Below are 20,143 nucleotides of genomic sequence, written 5' to 3' on the forward strand. Positions count from 1 at the left end.
CCGCTCTGGTAGCCAGTAGGAATTACTGAGCATTATACGAGGGATGCTGGGCTATTGCAACCAGCAAGGTGGACCAAAGGAACTGTTTACTTTCTCAGCGAGTAAAACCAAAAATTAATTGTGCTTTTCTCTTTCTCCAGGGTCTAATGGGTTTCATTGGTCCGGTAGGGGAGCCTGGAATAGCGGGAGAAAAGGTAAGATTGCCTGCAATGAAATGGTTGTTGTAACTTATGCAGGATGAGGGAGACTGGGGCAGGAGAAACGTCGTGGAGATTTAAGTTTTTGTGTCAGTGCAACACCCAGCTGGGAATGCAGCACGTCCAGGGTGTCTGAGCTAGTCCTGGGCCAGGCCAAAATCATCCACGTCTCATTTAGGAATTAATATGCGCTGCCCTCCAAGGAGATACCGTCAAATATCCTCTGAAAATTTTACTTTCCTCATTCATAATGTGCCAGACAGCTTGTATTTAACGGTCAGTTCTGTGTTTTATGAGAATGAGGGACCCATCAGCCCCGTGTTCCTGGTCAAGGGAGGAGTCCCCGGGGTTGAGGTTACAGATCTGTGCAGAGATGTGCTCACAAGCCCACACTGAGTTGCCAGTGGGGTCGAACAAGACCAGGGCTGAGGCTGCATTGAACAAGAGGTCTCAGCAATCTCCCAGGTGCAGAGAAAAGTGCAAGAGTGCAGCCATCCATCTGAGCAAAGGCTGGTTCAAATATTTCCCTTTTTATTGGATGAGGACCATCCGTCCAGCTGGCCCTGGTTGCATTGGGCACACTAAGGGCTGGTGCCCTCTTGTGTACAGTACAGATACATGTTTCTTCTGGGTGGAAAAGTGGCTTTATTTTCCATAAAACTGTGAATGGACATTAATTTGTTTTCCATTAGAGTGTAAAATTTTATTCAGAAGTATCTTCCAAAGACAAATAATTTATGTCACTCATCGTATCTCACTTGTAGGCTGCTGGTTTTCATTGGTGGTTTAATTATTCACAGTCCAGCTGTAAAGATAGTAAAGAGCATAAAATGATGCATTCCACACATCAGTGCTTTCTTTCACTTTTATTACTTCAAGCCCTGTCCTCTGGGTAATGATGTAAAGACTCTGTGACAGTTATACTGTGTTTGCTGCAGATGCATTTTATTGTCTGTCTGCAGCAGCCTTTGGAAAGGCCATTCCACACTGTGGACTCTGGTGGGGCAGGAGCAGAAGTTGCCTCAGCCCAAGCTGTCAAGGCACAGAAGAAATTACATTACATGGGCTGCATTGTAGAGAAGGAAAATAGAGGAATAAAGAGCCTGTGATGTGTCCAGGGTGGTTACAGAGAAAATTGGTGCCTGATTGAGCTGTCTCAATGGCAGCTGCAGCCCTTAATTGAATGAGGAATAAGGGGTTTGCCATGCAGGAGATATGGGAAGATCTTTTTTCCTACTCCATTAAATTCACATCTGTCCCTGTGACTTCCATGCCAAAGCCTTGACCACGTGAGCCATTCTCATCTTCCAGATCAACTCTGTAACACGATGATGTGACATTGGTGTCAAGGCAAACTCAGGCTGTCCTTTGAAAATCTGCCCTCGGAGATGCTCAGCACAGCTGTGATTTCTATCAGACTTCTCACCAGGACAAACTTAGGGATGACAGAAATAACTATCATCAAATCAAAACCTCAACCAGGCCTCCAGTTGGCATAGTATCCTACAGCTTACTATGCTCTTGTGAGCTAAATGAAGTGGGAAATATGCTTTCATTAAACATAGCTGAGTCAGCAATCTCCATCCTGAGAGCTGCAAAACTTAAGACTGAAGCCAGTAGAATCCAAAGATTATCAAAGAGAACAATACAGTTAATACATCCTTAATAAAATCCATCCATCCAGGGGGAAAAGAATCTGTACGTTGGTTTACAGAGGCCAACTGGTGACAACACAAACTCAGGGGTTTGTTTTTAATAAGCTCCTCCGAGCCCAGAAAATATTTCCCCTTACACTTTAGCTGTTGGAAGGTAGGTCAGATTTTGGGCGTAACCTACTTGGCAGCATTTGCTAAATCCTCCTTCCTCGTCCCCCTCGAGCACGTGAACATAACACACCTAATTCCCAGTGCATCACTGGGTCTGGAAGGAGGGCACAGGCAGCTGTGGTGGGAATTGCCACCATCTCCCTAAGGAGTTTTCAGTGTCCCATTCCTAGAGCCATGCCTTCATGCCACCCTCTTGTCAGTGGGTCACAGTGGTGCTTGTGGGGACTTATATCTTGTCTCCTTCCCTTGGGTCCAGGATGCACTTAGACCATGAGATGGTCTGCATGGGGGGATAAGTAAGACTTCTGGAATTAATAAGTGATTTTTTGGTACTTTAATTTTTTTTAATGCCAAATGGTGGCTTGTTTCAGAAGGAATGGTATCTTCAGGGTGGGTTGTGGAGTCATCTGGCTCTGAGCCCCTCATAAACACAGGCCTACAGGTCATTGTTGACCTCCAGGTCTCAGTATGAGCCATAGGACAGGGAGTTCCCCCACAACACCTACAGTCTCCTCTGAAAGCACCAGGCTCTGGTTTTTGACAGCTTGACCCCCTGCTCTCAGCAAGGCCCCATGACAATAGTTTTCAAATCCATGGCTCTGAAAATGCCAGCACATGGAGGGATTATGATACTGCAGAACAGGGATGACGTGCCTGGGGTGGGAAGGGCTGAAGATCTCCTGGGGTTCAATTCTAGCACTGTTTGGAATTGAAGGTGGTCTTCAGTGCGTGGCTTGTTTCCTTCAAACCTCTTGATGGCAAGAGTAAAATCCCTTCACTTTAGATATGGAGGATTAGTTAATTCTTCCTGTAGTCCTTTAACTACTCTGATGAGATGGATGGAAAGAGGGTGATGATCATTCTGTGCTGGAAGCCTTTCTGGTAGAAAGCTAGTGGCAGAGACATGAATCTGTGGATCTTTAAATTGTTTCATTGCTCTAGATCACCCTTTCCCATGCACCTGTCTCTCTCCTAGGGTGACCGTGGCTCAGTGGGACCTCCAGGCCCTCCAGGAGTCAAGGGGTCGATGGTAAGGAGTAAGTCTGCATTCTCTCGCTCTTGCTGCTGCCTCTCTGTCTCTGTCCTGGCCAAGGGTGCAGCTTCTCCTGGTCCTTTAGTTACATGACAACAGCTGCAAGCTCTTCCTCTCTCTGTGGGAATGGGAATGGCCATCTGACTGACTGGATATTGAGGTGTAACCTCTCCCCAGCAGTTGTGTCCTGCAGTCTCCCCTTCAGAGAAGCACTGGGTTTCGAGGCGTGTTCTGCAGCTCCATCAGCTGAGGAGCTGCTGTGTCAAGTGAAGACAACCAGGAACTCAAGGATTGCCTGTTCCCAAGCATCCTGGCTCCTGAACAGACAGAATCTGGGAACAGGGCTCTGTGTGCACATCCCCAGTTGCCTGAGCAGCTGGAGGTGCAGGGTGCTTGGGCAGCACTCTCAGTGTCCTGCTGTGCTCTGCCATTCAGGGAACCCCATTTATGAGTTTAACAGAGGGAACATCAGCAGGACCTTGTCTTGCTCTGACACTTATTGTACAAGACCCAAAGGCAGATTTTCCTATTAGTTCAGCCCATTCTCTTCTGGGCTGTTCGGAAAATCTCGCTTCTGATATCAGTGGCCAGGTTGGAGCTGGGCTATCGACAGCCTGGCCATCTCTATCGGCCTCTGAAACATTTTACCCTGATTAATATCAGACCTGCATGACCTTGCAACCAGCCAACAATGCCTTTTTTCCTGTTTTCCTATTTGGAGGATGCAGGGCTGAGCAGATTCTGGGCATTCACACTAGGCATGTTTTTCTTCCTTCCCTTTTAGGGGCACCCTGGGACGCCAGGAGGAGTGGGTTTTCCTGGGATCCCTGGACCAACGGTAAGTAAAGGCTATCATCACTTGTAATACCATATCCTAGACACTTGCAGGCTAAGTCAAGCAACTGTATCCCAGTTTACTTGAGCTTGATGTGAACAACAGATATAGGGAAAGGGGTGTGATATAGGGCATGGGTGTGAGCAACATGGAAGGAGATGCTAAAAAAAAAAAAGCAGTGCTTAATTCAAACTTTTATAGCCCATTTCCCGAATCGGGGATGCAAAAATCACAATCCAGCCTCAGTCTTTTAGAAGGACACAGGCTCACTAGCTCTGGGTATTCCGGGCTGGGAATTGTTGGCAGTGTGGTGATCACATCATGCAGTGACCCCGTCGTGCGCGGTCAGAGCCCTCACTGGCGTGAGAGGAGCAGCAGAGCAGCTGCCCCAGATGGACCCTCCATCTGGATGGGCTCATCTGGCACATGTGCAGCTGTGGCTGGAGCGTGCAATTGCTGTGGAGGCAGATTTGAGCCCAGCTCCAGTTTCCCACAGCCGTTGTTTAGACGGAGCTCGGGCTCTCCCAGCAGCACAAGTGCCGCTGTGTGCTGTTCGCTGGAGCCAACAGAAAGGCAGCTCTGGGCGGGTGCAGGGAATGGATTTTGCTCAGTGTGTGAATTCCCACAGTGCTGTTAATTAGGAGGAAGATCACAGTAGTAAAATGCCTGGGCAGTGCCAAAGGCTTGACCTCCAGATCCAGGGTCAGCTGTGCCCTATGCGGGGAGCTCGGGGATGCTCCGGGTGCACCGGCTGCAGGCAGCTGCTGCCTCGGCACGGATTGCACAGTTGGAAGTCAGTGGAGGTGAGGGAAAGAGAAGGTCTGAGGTCAAACAGCACCTCGAGGTGCCCCATCTCTGCCTTAAAAGCAGATATATGGCACCCACCAGGCCCTTACAATAAAAGTGGGATGATGCTGCCAGCAGCTGCCAGCACTGAGCTGCTCTGTGGCCCCTCGTGGCAGCACTTGCTGTTGACAGAAGCCTAGGAGGCAGCTGGATATCTCTAAATATTCCATTTTTAGCAATTTTCCCCATCAGATTAGCTGCTGCATGTCTTGGGGATAGCTGGAGCATTAGGCAGGCTCCCACCAGCTCTGTGCCTGTGATCGCCCTTGGCCCAGGCAGGTTCTGTGCTGGCCCTGTGGCAGAAAGCTCCTGAACACCGTCCAGTGCACCACTAACTGCACCTTTAGTTGAGGCTGAGTTTTGTCTGACTTCACTGGGGCATAACAACACTATGAGTTGAGGCATCAGCTCTGAGTAGAGATGTCAAAACCTCTCGGCAGAGCTCTGGGAGCTGAGACCGTCCCCGGGTCCTTCCACTTCCTTCAGTTCCCTCTTCTCCTGCAGGCAAATAACAAGTTCATCCAAGCAAAATATTTCCTCCAAGACTGCATTTTAAAAAGTCATAATTCAATAAGTCAAACTTCCCCACAAAGCCAGTAAATCAAATAATCCCCTAATATCAAATCCCTGCTCATTAATTCCAGCTGTTTCTCCACCAAACATTCCTTATTTTCTTTTCAAGCCAGACCTGAGGCATGCTGTTGTTGTTTGTCCTAAACTGTTAAAACCTTTGAGATTAAGCTCTCCAGTGAGCCTTATAGCAGTCTGATGGCTGACTAATTCAATGGAGGGTGATTGGGAATGGGAAGCAAAAGTATAGTCAATGGTAGGAAACTTTGCCCTTAGCTTCAGCTCACTGGGACCTATGAATTCCTTCTCCCTCTCCTTGCTCACCATCATGGTGTTAATATACATTTTTTAAAATAGTATATATATATAGGCATATTAAAGGTCACTTATCTTCTCCCAAACAGTTCCTTGAAATTCCCAGCATGGTATCTAGTTGTTCCCTCAACATTTTACCATCACGACAAGTGTTTCTGTACTTGTATTTTCATAAGCTGTTTCAGTTAGGCTGAGACTTCCAGGAGGATATTCCAAATGCCAACAAAGAATTTCATTTCAGTGTGTGTTTATCATAAAAGTCTCTATAAAACAGGGATCTGACACATGTACTGCCTGTCTGTGCCAGTCACTGCTGACCTCACTACCAAAACTGAGATTTACTGTGATCGCAAATACAGTTACAGTCAACTGACTTTTCCATCTTGAGTGGGAACAGCTAAGCATTTGTGTTCTCAACATCTCCATTCCAAAAGCAGAATCTTTATTAGTGGCAGTGGTATGAGCAGTAGGAAGATCACAGCCCAGTTTTGTTCTGATCCTTAGCGGAGTGTGCTGGGTTGACAGTTGGTAAAAGCTCTTTTTATGTAAATAGCCAAATTTGATGTGGAATGTTTGAGAGAGTAAGGATGGAATGTGTCATTTTGAGGTTTTCTTTTCTGACAGCAGGAAGGCACTAATTTTAAATATGCGGTTTCAGAGTTATAATACAGAAGTAAGTCCTGTTAATTGAACATATCCTTTATTTTTTTGACACTGACAAATATTTTAGCAGAAAAAAAAGCCTAGTTTTCTGCATTTTCTGTATGCACATTGATGAATCAAGTGTGTACAAATCCAGGTGAAAAGAAAACCTGAAATCTTTCTGTAAATGTAAGAAGAACAGGATCATCCACAGCACCAACAGTCCAAATGAAATTAGCATCTGTCTGCCAGTATCAATATTTATGCAGCACTAACAGGGCAACAATTACTTGAAGATAAAAATCGGTATTTGGCTGAAAAGATCAAACTTGGATACCCAAGATGAGGTGTCTGATTTTTTTATTTGGACAACTAAAAACCAGATCCTGGTTATTATTATTATTTTTGAACAGATGCTGAGCAACAGCTGCTTTTAATAGCTTTGGAGGGAATTCGGGATGTTTGACTTCACATCACACCACTGACAGAGATAACAGGCTGCAGGTCATTAAGCATACAAACCTCAGCCAGGATCCTTGGCCTAAATGTTCATAATCCAAAGACCATCAGTGATTTTTAAAAAAAGACCATTTACAGAGAAGTAAATATGGTAATGTGTCTGGCAAGAGTTTAATGAACCAACCTGCTGGTCAAGGGACTTCACTTGAGGCCCCTGCAGATCACGTAGGGACATGGGATCATACCAACAGCTCCTGTCTTCCTCCTCCTCCGTCTTCATTTTGTTTCCCTTTTCCCCTTCCAGGGTCCAGCAGGAGCCCGTGGTGCGCCAGGGATCAGAGGGATGAAAGGCCGCAGGGTAAGCGCTTTCCAGGAGCTTTTATCCCTCTCCTCTTTCAGCCATTGGAAAAGCAATCCAGTGGATTAGCCTGGGGGTGTGAAGATGAGCAGAAGCTGGGCAGTGCTGCCACAGCCATGTTTCTGCTGTGCATAAAACATGAGGGCTTTGAAGGAAGTCTTACCAGGGATGTGAATGCAGGTGATGTGTAAGGGCAGAGGGGTGTCCAGTGTGGAGGTTAGCATGGAAGTGATCCAGTTTGTCTTTTCCAACCATTTGCAGTGTCAAAACCACTGTTTACAGATGCTTCTTGTGAGAATGGTGTAGATTTAATCATCTGGAGATGTATCTGAGTCAGGAAAAGGGTACAGGTAGAAGACCAGAAAAGGTGCCTCTGTTGCCAAGGGAGAGAGAGCAGCTGAGATGTGAAGTGCTGTGATTACCCAAAGGCAGATAAAGGGGGAAATGGTATGTCATGACATAGAATTAAGAGACGAGGTCAGCAGAAATGGTGCTGACAAGGAGCTGAGCAGCCTGTTCTTCCCATGTCTCCCTTTCCAGTCTCATAGGATCAATAACTCCCAGCAGGGCTCTGCAGGGCTGTGAGGAAGGTGTGCTTTGCACTGTCAGCAGATCAAATTATAAGCACATCCTGTGTCTTTCTATGGGTTTTTCCAGCCCATAACACAAGGCCCTGGTTTTGTCTGGACATAGCTCAACAGTCCCACACTGGAAGCATGTGTGACTCCTGCCTGGAAAGGGCAGCCCCAGTCTAGTGCTGGGTGATGGTACCAACTGGCATCACTGCTGGTGCTACAAGTCCGTGTTACACCGATAAATAGCTCCCAGGCACTCTGAGTCAGCTCTTGTGTGGTGCTTCCTGCTCTGTTTGGGTGACAGCCGACAGCAGAATGACCTCTAGACCTGCCAAAGCTGCTTGTTTTCCTGCCTGTGACATCCAACCCACGTCCCGCTGAGCTCTTCAATCTTTCTTCTCCAACTGGATATTTATTGCAGGAGCATCCATCCCTGCTTTGGGTTGTTTTTCCCTGTCCAGCTGCTTTACAAAGTATTAATAGCGAGCGCACATGGGTTCTTGCTGAAGGCCCCAACAACAACATATTTTGCATTTCTCCCTCCAAGCATCTGTTTCATTTTCAAAGATCACGCTGGAGTAAACCATACATTTTACCTACCTCCAATCTCTGCTTCTACTGCAAGTCCTGCTTAGGGAATTTGGGACAGCCAAGGATTGCATATGTTTCCCTATGCCAGAGTGAATACTCTCTTCAAATAGCTGTAACCAGCAATAGGAAATGGAATAACCAATTAGGAAGCTTTATGACCACAGAGTTATGTACCCTGGAACTGCTCTAAGCTTTAAAATCACATCTAGAAGGACACCAGTAACATCCAAGCTCAGCAGATGTATGTCAGGGTTCAGCTTTTAGCTTGTGACTGGGAAGAACAGCTTCCATGCCTCTGTTCTCCTTTGGGGGGGAGGCCCATGGAGTTCACTCCCCAGTTTCACTCTCAGAGAGGCCCCTGGGGAGTGAGGTTCCGGGACATCCATGATCCTGACGGATGAGAAACTGGAGGTGTTCCCTCACGGGAGGCTCTGAATGGGTGATGGAAAATACCTCAAGGTAAAACTACAGCACAGAGTTGAACAGAAAACACCTTCTGGATGAATCCAGGCTGCAAATGTGTGGGCTCTTGGAGAGGTGAGTCCTCCAAGGGGATCAGATGCTTCTGCCAGTGTCTTTAATGTTCGCAGTGACAGAGGAGTCCCAAGCACGGCCTCGTCCCCACTGCCAGCCAGGAATGCCAACCACATCCCTGGCACTGAGCTCCTTACGGCATCCCCGGGCAACTGCAGGGTTTGGCTCTTGGGCTGTGCAAGATTCCCTCACAGAAACCTTCTTTGGCTTCTTACATCTGCTTGGCCTCAAGTCCTCAGCCCTCCAGGAAAGCAAAGCCAACCAGGCTGTTTCCAGTTCCACTCCTACTGTCAGGAATGACAAAGGGAAATATCTGTTATCATCACACAAGGTAAAACCAAGAGCAAAGCTGAATTCAGCTCCTAGGAAAGGAGTCTGGCTGGCACAGCAGGTACCTGCCTTTGGGTGTAGCTGGATCCAGAGTGCCAAACCCTCTGGAGAAATCCTACAGGACTGCAACTGAACTACTGCCAGCACTGTCCATCCTCAGAATGATGTACCACGTAATAGGGACCTTCAGCTTCATGGCCTGGGTTTACATTTCCTCTCCAGATGTTCAGTCCAGCAGCCTCTGTGCCAGTCACTCCCTCTGGACATTCCCCCACCAGGGAACCCAGACTTCAAAGCACATCCCAGCCCTGCAAACCAGAAATGCAGTGGTGGAACCTGGTGTGTCTGAGCACTGCAGTGATATAACCAATACAGAATTTGTGGGGCAGACAGGCATCCTTTCTAAGATTCCCAGCAGAGAGGAGGAACTTGGCCTTTGCTCCGAAATCCTACAGATTTCAATGAATATGATGCAGAGAAGCTGCTATTTGTAAGGACCAGCAGATCTCCTGCCTGGAGAATTTCTGGTTTGTATCTCTCTTGCTCACGTTTTCCTTTTCTTCGTACTCTCCAAAGATATTCCAGGCACAGAATATTCTATGTTTTGCTTACTTGGTCCTGTGACTCCAGCTCCTGGTTTTCTCAGGATGGGGAAATGATCCCCCAATTGTAATTTCAGACATTAGCCTCTGTCTATCCCAGCTTACAAAAGGGATGTAATTCAATTCAGAGTGGAAACATGAATGTAGCCCCTGCCAGATGTTTATGAATTCCATGAGCTCTGTTTATGGATGCTTCATTAAAGCAAATTTGCTTTTGAAGGAAATGTAAATAGCAAATATGGTTTTGATTGTAAAGAACAATGGAGACTTTTAGGAGTCTGCATTTATGGTGTGATAGCTTTTGTACTGTCAAGATATGTATATTTTAAAAAGAAAATTCTTTAAAAATTGTAACCTCCTTTTTAGTCCTGACAGAGCTGTTATTCCTTCACAAGTCTTTGTTTAGTCCACCAAACTGATATTGAACAATCTTCCTCAAATGTGGTTTCCCCTCTCCTCTTCCCTAAGGACTAGAAACTTGGACATATGAGCCCAGGCTCATTTTCCTTCATCTGTACTCAGTGTAGCACTTGAACATGTGCTTAACATTCAGCTAGTGACAGCTATGTACATGCTTAAAACTAATTATTTAACCAAATCAAGGTTTAAATTTGGGGGCAGCTGATTCAGCAACTCCCTCACTCTATCTCACTTAAATCCTAAAGCACATTTCTTCTAATCAGCTCCTCGCAGCAGGAAAATGCGTGGTCTCCAGCAAGTTCTCCTGAGGAAAATGTCATCAAAAAGACTGGGAATCTCTGCAAAAGGTTAAATATCAGCCAGAACCAGGACTTGGCAACTCAGATCAAAAAGCTGCATCTGAAATCCTGCTTTAAGTGCCTTACCTTGCCCTATTCTCCTGGCCAAGGTGCCTGTCAGTATTTCTGGAATGTTATCCTCTCACTGCTGGGTTCTGGCTCAGGTGATACAAGAGAAGCTTTTCAAATCCCAAATCACATTTCTCTTTTCCACCATTCATCCAGCTCCTGCATTAACTGCTGCCCAGGTGAAGCCTGCAAAGCTGAGATAAGGGGAGAACACCTGCACTCAAAGCCCTTTGCTGCTCTGTGCCAGAGGGGAGGGACCACTGCCTCTGCCACGTGGACCCAGCGCTTCCCAGCATCACCAACTGCAGACATTTGTAAATGCCAGGGATTTGTAAAGTGGTGTTATCTAAGCAAACCTGAAAATAGTTGCTTTCTTCCGGGCCCAGCTGAGTTTTTTTCATGGAGAAGAAGCAGGGGTGTATTGTTTTGCTTCCAGGGATCTTTCTGGTTGACTGAGAAAGCACTGGAAGTGTTTGAGGACAGGTTCACTCCAGATCCATGGCCAGCGATGTCTCCCTTTGGCTTCACTCAGGGCACCTGCTGGCTCTTCATTTGGCCAGACTGTGATAGTGAAATATCAGTATTTGGATAAAGGGGTAAGGAAGAAGCTTTGGATTTCTGGAAAGGAGCTACTGACTGCTCCTTCGTGCTGCAGTTCACAGGCTCGTCACCGTCTCTCTTGGAGCTCTGAGTAGCTGTTTGAACAGGGGGAAATGCAGCACTGCTCTACAGAAGCACCTTGTTGAGTATTTAGTTCTGCAGGAACCTCATCTACTCTAGCAGCAGCATGTATCCCTGTTGCCTCACCTGGACTAGCAATAAACCTGAGTTGCAAAGCCTGGAGCTGAGTTCCACTGCATTTGTGAGCTGACACTGTTCACACCTGGCCAACATTTTAGCACCTTGTTTAGTCTGGGGTTGCCGGTAGAGCTGCACATCTCAGGGAAATTCTGTCCTGGCATGTGCTCCCACTGACCAAAGGGCACTGATGCTGCAAGGGCAGCCCAGGGGCTCTGTTTAGCCCTGCCTGCAAGGCCAGGCTGCCAGGTCTGTGGTGGGAAGGCACCGTGCTGTGCCTTGCAGTATTTGGCATTGGGATCTCCCTGGAGAGCTGCCAGGACTTCACTCACTCGTCTCTGACCAGCGTTGTCAGTAATAGAGAGTTTTGAAGATTTAACTAATTGACTAAATGTAGCCTTCCCTGTCAGGGTGGATTAGGGGAAGCCTTTGTCCCAGGTTTCAGCCCAGGAGGCTGGAGAAGATGAAGTTTGCCACGTGCACCTGCAAACAGAGGGTCACCTTCTCCTTCCTTAGGTCAAATGCTGATGAGTTGTGTTGCGATGGGATTAGGCAAGTTACTGCTGTGAAGTGAGATTGCCCTGGCAGATACTGCCGTGCTGGTGACAGGGCTCTGCTGGAAGAGATGAGGATACTGTAAACAGTCCCCCAGCCAGCCAGCCCTGCTGGGTTGGACCACTGAGAACCACAGCCCTCACTGCCCTCACTGCTGTACTGAGGGCACCCAACAGCCTCCACCCAGTTTAGGGAAGCCCAGCAGTGGCAAAGGGGCTGGACAGGACAAGATGGGCTACAGAAGATGGGTCTGGAAGGGCCAGACACATCCCAGTTTCCTTCCTGACAGGATCTGCCTTGGAAGAGAAACCTCTAACCTGGGTCATCACTGTCATTTCCACATCCCACTTGCTTCTGATCCCCACTCCCTCTTCCAGGCCTGAGCTATGGACTCCTCCCCATCTGCACATCCTTCTCCTGCTTCACACGCAGGTCACCACATCAGCTTGGATAGTAAAGGTGTAATTGCACAAAGTATTCTGAGTGGCTGCCCAAAGAGAAGGGGAACAGTTTGTTTTCCAGGGAGGATGAGCAGCTGGGTAGCAAGGTGCTTTCCTAGAGTGCCAGCGTCATAACCGTGCTGACACCTTCCTATCCTATGGGCAGGTCTGTGTATTTGCTGGGTGTCCCAGTCACCCCACACAGCCCCAAGATGCCTCCAAGCCCTGCTTTCCCACCACCCAAACTTACAGGGCTGTCTGACTCGAGCTGTCAGTAGCCCTGCTTTTAAATGACCTTCTGGTTTCTGTCATTGTGCTTTGAGGTTTATAGGGACATGGATTAATAAAACTTTTGGTCTTTACTGCTCTCTGATCTAGGAGCCAGCATGAACCACAGCATTTGGGGTGTTGGGCTGGTGAGAGCTGCCTGACGTCAGTGCAGCAAAGCCCCAACCTGTGAAACACCCCCTTTGGTTGTGGGGTTCCCATCTGGGGCACACTCCTTCTCTGTCCATCTGTCCTGGAGACCAGGCTGAGCATTCTTTAGAGCTGTGCCTTACTGGCAATGCAATACAGGCTCTTGGTTATTTAATCTCAGCTCTGCTCAGCGGCACAGAACTTTGCCAAGTGCAGTAGAAGTTTTTGCATTATTTTATATTGACAGTGTTTGTCTGCTGTAATAATTTGGCTGAGGTTCCTATACATTTCTGCTGTACAGTGCCTTTCTTTGTGAGTCTCTCTCTTTGCCTGTCATCCTGGAGTTGCTTTTCTAAGGCATTGGCTCCCTAGCCCTGTTATTACTTTTGGCACTGGGTTTGCATCCCGATTAAGCACATTGGCTCCTGTTTTCTCTCTTTCTGTGTTGGCCAGCTCTCAGAATTCCTCTTACCACTACATTCTAACACCACTCTGTGTTTTTATTTATTATTTGTATTGCAGTAGCGCCTGAGAGTCCCAACTGAGCTAATGACCTGATTGTGAACATGAAGCCCATTAATAGTCTCTTGATATGCCCTTTTTAACTGTTTTATTTTCTCTCACTGTGGCTCTTTATTCTCTGTCAGTGTGACACACTGGTTTCTGAGGGTCAAATGGTGCAGAGGGTTGTGTGTTCAACTCTCCTGAAATTACTGTGAGAGCTAGATGGTCTTTAAGGTCCCTTCCAATCAAACCATTGATTCTATTCACAGTCTTCCCCTCTTCCCAGGGCTCCCCTTGCTTAGAACTCTGGAGGAACAAGAACACCCCTTCCTCAACAACGCTAGAGCTGTGCCATGAGCTGTTCATTTTTAGCTAATCCCACCTGCTCATTTGCAGCAGGGTGCATGTCCTGTACACCTCCTGAGCTCCTCATGCCTTCCACACACTCACACATCCAGGAGGAGATGCCAGACATGGGACCAGACCTGCAGAAGCAGGCACAGCCAGCTGAACTCCTCCCTACCTGCATATGCATGAGCACCTGCCTGGTCCCTAACAGCAGCCAAATCTTTAAACAGCAAGTAGCTGTAGCTGAAGGCTTTGCTGGAGTTCAGCTGCCAGCAAATATACCCTGCTCTTTTTGAGGAATTTGGGGCCCAGGACAATCTGAAAGTACTGTATGTTGGGGGCTTGTGTGCCCCTCTGTATTTTGTAGATTTATTGCCCTGATTGTGATGATGAGATTGTGTGGTATGTCAAGGGTTAAGGGCAGAGGCAGTTGGAAAAGCAAGGTTTCTAGGAATGAAGAGGTTTGCTATCAATAAGGCTGGAACTACAAGTCTCTGCCTTGCAAAACTGTTGTCACGTAACCGTTGTCTGAAAATAAGGCTGTTCCTGACCTGCTTTTCTCCTCTGGCTTTGGTTTGTGGTTGGTAGCTGGTCTAATAGGAATAAAAAGTTCTGTGTGCTGGTAACGGTGAGAAATGAAGCAACAAAACACAGAAAGAATCTTTTGAGTCCTGGGCTCCAAACTGCTGTGCTCAACACAAGCAGGTACAGGTCGGCTTAGCCAGGACTGATCTCATGGACTGTCCTGGTGGCCAAGGCTAGAGTGACAGCTGGATTTTCCAGTGAGACATAGCTTCTATGTTCTTATTTTTGCCTCCCTTTTGCCTTTTTCCAGGGTGCCAGAGGGCCTGATGGACCAGTGGGCGAGCCGGGGTCACGAGGTGTCAAGGTGAGTGCCAAGGCAGCTCTGAGCTGTGCTGTGAAATGCTCTGGGCAGGATCGAGGTCTCATCCTCCTCCTCCAGGGCATGTTCAATTGCTCCATGAGGAGCAACCAGCACGGATGAGCCTGTGTTGCCACCAGAGTAAAATCTATCCAATGTTGGCATTGGGGGCCCTTCCCACACTCCCAGCTGGTTGGGGTGTACCTTGGGGCAGGATGGTGGGCATTTGTCCTCTCAAAAGCTGCAGGGAACTGGAGGGGATATTTGCTGGAAAATGCACAGGAGCAGATGGGCTGGGGCAGAAGAGCATCACCAACAGTTTGTGCTCCTGCTGATGTGATTTTGTCTTTTTGCTTTCCAGGGCCGACCAGGGGAGCCAGGCAGGCCGGGGCCAGATGGGCTGCAGGTATGTCCTCTGTGAGAGCCAGAGCCTGCCAAGCCTGGCATGGTGTCAGTCCTCTCTGTGGGGGCACCCACACGTTCCCAGTGCCCAGGGAACAGCAGCTTCTCCTGGCCAAAGTGCCGCGGGTGCGTCGGCACATTCCCGAATGCTGATTGCTGTAACTGTGTGTTTGCAGGGCAAGATGGGGGAGACTGGGGAGGCTGGAGCACGCGGCTTCCCAGTAAGTGTCCGTCCCTTGTGCTTCCTTCCATAACCTCAGGTTCACTCAAGTCTGTAAGTTTTGGGTCCTGGTTCAGGAGGGAGAATTTGGACAGTGTCTCACACTTAAAAGGGCATCTCCCCCCTCCTTTAACTGGAGCATTTATGAGATGCATGTTACTGCTGAAAGCCACGAAGGATTCTGTGGGGTTGGGGCTGACCCTGGTGTTTTTAATTTTTCCAGGGTATCCAAGGACCTTCCGGACCTCCAGGAGCAAAAGGGGCTCCAGGCGACCCGGCAAGTGTCTCATCACTCTCTCTTCCTCTCTCTTTCCTAGTGCACACACAGACACTTCATTTCTTTCTCTGTCTGTCTCCTCCCCACCACTTATCCCATTCCCAGCCTCTCTGTCCTTGCCAACTCCAGCGTGGTCAGAGATGTGAAGGACTTGGCTAGAGTCCTAGGAGCCATAAGGAAAGACAAGGTCAGAAAAGGGGGGCATGGATCAGCCAGGGAGAGTGTAGGATACAGGCTGGGGTGGATTTTTGAAGGGAAAAAAGAAGGGCAAGATTGGGGCTGGGGCAAGGTCAGATGTAACAGGAGGAGTTGGAGTGGGCTGGTAGGTTGAGTGGAAGGGGGACCAGGAGGGAGGCTGATGATGTCAGAACCGAGCCTACAGCTTGGGAGGAGGCACTGGGGGGTGACAGGGGAAGACACAGACCTCAAGTAGGGCCAACAGGACCACCAAAGCAAGAAGAGAGGTCTCTTCCTGCTCTCTGTGTCTGTGAGGACTGTCCTTGACTGTGAAGGGAGTGGGTAAACCAAGCACTTCTAGGTTGCCAACTGCAGTTATTTTAGATGGGAGCCAGAAAGATGAAAGGTCTTCTGAGCTCTTTGCCTGCTAAGGTGCCTCAGCACACCCATTGCTTGCCTCTCCATCTCACTGGCCAGCTCTTGCACGGTGCATAACTCCTCTGAGGTGTGGGGGGGAGCTGATGTTTTATCTTACAGACCACGGAAGTGATGGCCCTTCAGAAATGAAGACATGTATGAAAAGAATCTTGTGTATCTGTTTTTCAGGGTCCACAAGGACCACAGGGGCCACCTGGGCCTTTGGGAGAAATCGGGCATAAGGTAGGTGTGATCTTTGCTCCCGTTTGTTTTCCCCTTGCATCAAGAGTGGCAGGACTGAGGGGGGAGTAAATGTGCAGGGGCACATCCTTCCACACCTGGAGGTGTGGAACTATCAGGAAGGATTTCCCTAAAGTCTGAAAGTCAGTTTCCAAAGAAAACAGTGGAAATCAGAAATTTGAGCATCACTTCAATCGCAGGCCACAGACACCCAGCTGGGGGATGTGCAGACCCATCTTCACACCAAGAGAAACCTTTTAAGGGTGACTGCACCACGGACCAACTTATTGCACCAGGGTGCAGAGTCAGGGACCCAGCACAATGACAATTTAAACTGAGCACTGGCCTTTCCCCACTCCCTGGTGCTGCTGTTGACGTGACACAGGTTTGCCAGCCTGCCCAGATTGCCATGGCAGCCCCAGCACAGTGGAGGAAGCTCAGAGACTCCTCTGCTGCTGACGGTGCTGTTGGGCTGTCGTTGCCATGAAGCAGTGGCACAAACACACCACAACCGAGCAGCAGCTGCCAAACAGTGCCCTGATGGAGTGCAGGGAGACGCCTCCTTGATTTCCCCCTACCTCCTCAGCAGTTTTGGCTCCATTTCACTCCCATTGAATATTATACTCTTGGCTCTTTATACCAGGTGTGCCAGTCCCCCTTTGGTAGCTCCTTTCCATAGGTCCTGAGCTGTAACACAGACACGATGTTTCACTCAGTCGTGAAAACAGCAGCAAAGGTGGCTTTTAATGCAGTCTATGCAAAGGGTGTGAGTCATGAAAGTTTCCATTCTCATGGCTGCTAGACTGGATGGAGTGAGCTCTCAGCGTGGTAAACCACACTGGGGAGCTGGAAAGCTGCTACCCAGCCACTCTGGATGTTGCCAACCAAGAAAATACAGAGCTTCATTCAAATCTGTGAATCTTCCAGGAGCTTTTCTCTGCACTGGCACCTCTGGAGAAACCAAAGCAGGATTTTTGCTTTCATTGGAGCTTGAATTTTCTCATTGCGTGACTTGACCATTTGTTCACAAACTCAACATACACCCTGCTCCCTCCTCTGCTTGAATCCACTTCAGTAAGCCAGGAACTGGCTTTATTCCCTGGGCAGCTCCCTTGACTATGTGCTCTTTTTTCCTTTATTCCCAACTGTAAAGAGAAGGGAGATTGTTGTCCGGAATGCAAATATCATAAGTAAATAAACCACTCAAATCCTTTAAAGAGAAGCTTTACTGTCCCATCTTTGGGCTTTTTTTACTCATTCCCCACTCTTCCCAGAGGTAAGAGAAAAATGTACAAAGATTAAAGCTCCCAGTAGGTCTCAGTACTAAACATAGCAAACGACCATGACCCAGCTGTCATGGGGCTGCACATGGCACTGGACACTGAGGGAGTACAGTTTGCAAGGTCATTCTCCCATCTTCCTATCTTGCTTCCCATCATTTCCCAGGTCAGGCACTCGTTTTTGGCTCTCTGAGGGATGCCAAGCCCCTCTCAGAGGAGCGAGACACTTTCCCTCTGCTACTCCAGCCTGATTTCTGGTCTGATCCCAGCCATTGGTATTCGATGTTTTCTGGCCCAGTACAGCCAGAGACAGGGGGTGAGGGTTGTCAGGGCTAACCTGGCCAAAATTTGTGCTGGAGGATTCAGTGTAACCTTGCTGCTCTTGGCTCCCTTTAGCTGCCAGCACCATCATGCCCCTGGCTCTCTGGGAATAGGGGGCAAAGGCTCAGCCTGAAGCTGTGGAGTCTGGGGCAGATTAACCCTCAACAAAACAAGCCACATGGTTCATAAAATGTGCTCACACCAGTGCTAATGGAGAACTGGGGCTGCTGGGAATAAGGGAGCAAAAGCACAGCCAAGCATTTTTGTTGCCCACTGTTAACAGCCAGTCTCGACCCTGGTAAAGGGCTTTCAAGTCTTATTCTGGACCTTTCCCCCTCTTTCCCAGCTAGTTCCAGTGCGGTTACCTACCTTAGAAAGCAGAGGGGCTGGAAGAAGGTAGGGAAAGGTGCTTGGCAGAGGAGGCTGGGGAGAGGGGAGGTGTGAGAGTTGATCAGAGCCCTCCCAGAAAGCAGGCACAGGGGTCCTGGGCCTCTTTGATGCTGCGAACCCCGAGCCAGCTCCAGGGAGGTAATTGCATTGCAACCAGGGCTCGGCTGTCCCAGGAGGGCTCTGCTAAAGGAATTATGTCTTTGATCTTGCTTTCTCCTTAGTTACAATGGCTTTTTCATCATCTTGGATTTTTTTTTTTCCCAGGGACCGCCTGGCTCAATGGGACAACCTGGCCTTGCAGGTGAACCTGGCATGAAGGTAAGAAAAACCCCTTACTGCAATTCCTCTGTCAGACTGGGGAGATAATAGCAACCTGTGTTCCTGCAGGACTGAGTGACATTGCAGGTTTGCCCTCCAGCAGCTAAAGCAGAAAGTGCTTTCAACAAAAGATAAAGTTTAAAGTATAAAATCCAGTTAACTTTAGCCTTTGGTTGCAAATTCCTGAGCCCTAACCTGAGGGGGAGGCCATCAGTGCTGGGGAGAAGCACCGTCCCAGGGATCTTGTGCCTTAAGAACTGTGAAGGGCTTTGGAAATGAAGCTCAGCTCTCTTCAGATCCAAAATCTGAATGGAGAAGGGAGTCCTCAAGACCCAGAGATCCAGGCAGCTTCTAATTTGAAACCTGAAGTGTCTTAGGAAGGTCTCAAACTTAAAAATACCTTCAGTTTCCAAGCCTCAACTCTGTGAGGACTGAGCTCCTCTGATGGTTACAGGGAAAGGGTGGCCTGCTCCAGACTATGAATTCTCCTTCTTGTCCTCATGGAAAGGCCTATAAAAGCCATCTCTTTGTTTGAATAAGATCCCTGTGCTGAGCAGCTCAGAGGAGTTTTTATTTCATCCTAACCCCCTTGGTTTGAAGGTTCATTCCTGTGAGCAGAGCATTTGAACAGACTCTACGTGGGGATTAAATGCAGTTTCCTCTGTGCTGCTTTTCACTCTCACCCCCAGCCCCATCCTTTGCCATGTTTTCCTTGGCAAATCTTCTGACACTTCACTGGAGCTACTGTGCCTTTGGCATCCTGATACTGCTCGAGTGTTTTCAGCTCCTGTGCTCCTGGCTGCCCTCCTGGGGAGCAGGACACGATGGTTTGCACAGACACCCCTTTACCCACTGTCAGTGCAACAGGTCCTTGCGGGAAGTCGGGGAGGGAGAGTCCTGTCCTGCTCCTTCTGGAGCTTCCAAGCTGGAAGGAGCTGAACCGAGGCTGGTCTGGGCAGTCATCGCTTGCAGACCAGTTTTCTGGTTCTCTCCTTTTGGTGCCATCAAAGATTCAGGTGTTCCTCCAGGGGCTGGGGCTCAAAGAGCTGTTGGGTCTCTTCTCCCTTGCTCTGGTCATGTCTGCCACCACACCACACTGCACCCAGCATTGCTGCTTGTCTGGGAAGGACCATGCCCAGGGAATACCTGCAGGCAGCACAGACCACTCCTTGACCCCTGTCCTGTCAAGCTTTATTGCAACAGAGCCTGCCAGAGGTGTCCCTGTGCTGGGCCTTTGGACCCCCTTGAAAACTGAAGGTGTTTGTGTGGGAGAAGGAAAGAAAAAGTCAAAATGAGGAGTGCAATGGGACATGCTTCATGTTCACTCACCATCAGCAAACAGCTTGTCTCCATGTCTGAGTTTCCTTCTTTTTAGGGTGATCCTGGCCAGCTGGGAGTCCCTGGAGAGCAAGGTCTCATTGGCCAAAGGGTGAGTATGGCCACCTTTTCGTGGGGCTTCTGTGCCTTGACAGTTCCCCAGAGGATCTGTCCCTGCTCAAACACAGCTGGGCAGGCAGACCCTGCCCTGGGCATCCCGTAATCCTCATGGCCCCTGTTCCTTCTCTGGGAGGTGGAAGCCCCTTCCCCACAGAGTCTGTCAGCCTGAGATCACCAGC

The 20,143-nt window shown here is 48.6% G+C and overlaps 1 protein-coding gene across 1 annotated transcript in view; it reads left to right on the forward strand.

The window, feature by feature from the left end:
- Positions 1–20,143, forward strand: part of LOC113969712 (collagen alpha-1(XXVII) chain-like) — a 144,810-nt gene that overhangs the window by 88,127 nt on the left and 36,540 nt on the right. Inside the window, exons 25-35 of the mRNA XM_027687805.1 lie at positions 141–194; positions 3,000–3,053; positions 3,841–3,894; positions 7,028–7,081; positions 14,438–14,491; positions 14,847–14,891; positions 15,064–15,108; positions 15,331–15,384; positions 16,168–16,221; positions 18,474–18,527; positions 19,903–19,956. Of these exons, the coding sequence (XP_027543606.1) occupies positions 141–194; positions 3,000–3,053; positions 3,841–3,894; positions 7,028–7,081; positions 14,438–14,491; positions 14,847–14,891; positions 15,064–15,108; positions 15,331–15,384; positions 16,168–16,221; positions 18,474–18,527; positions 19,903–19,956 (576 nt within the window). The remainder of the gene's footprint in view (positions 1–140; positions 195–2,999; positions 3,054–3,840; positions 3,895–7,027; positions 7,082–14,437; positions 14,492–14,846; positions 14,892–15,063; positions 15,109–15,330; positions 15,385–16,167; positions 16,222–18,473; positions 18,528–19,902; positions 19,957–20,143) is intronic.

Source organism: Neopelma chrysocephalum, unplaced genomic scaffold (assembly GCF_003984885.1).
Source record: "Neopelma chrysocephalum unplaced genomic scaffold, ASM398488v2 Primary Assembly neopelma1_74, whole genome shotgun sequence".
In the NCBI taxonomy this organism is placed as follows: domain Eukaryota; kingdom Metazoa; phylum Chordata; class Aves; order Passeriformes; family Pipridae; genus Neopelma; species Neopelma chrysocephalum.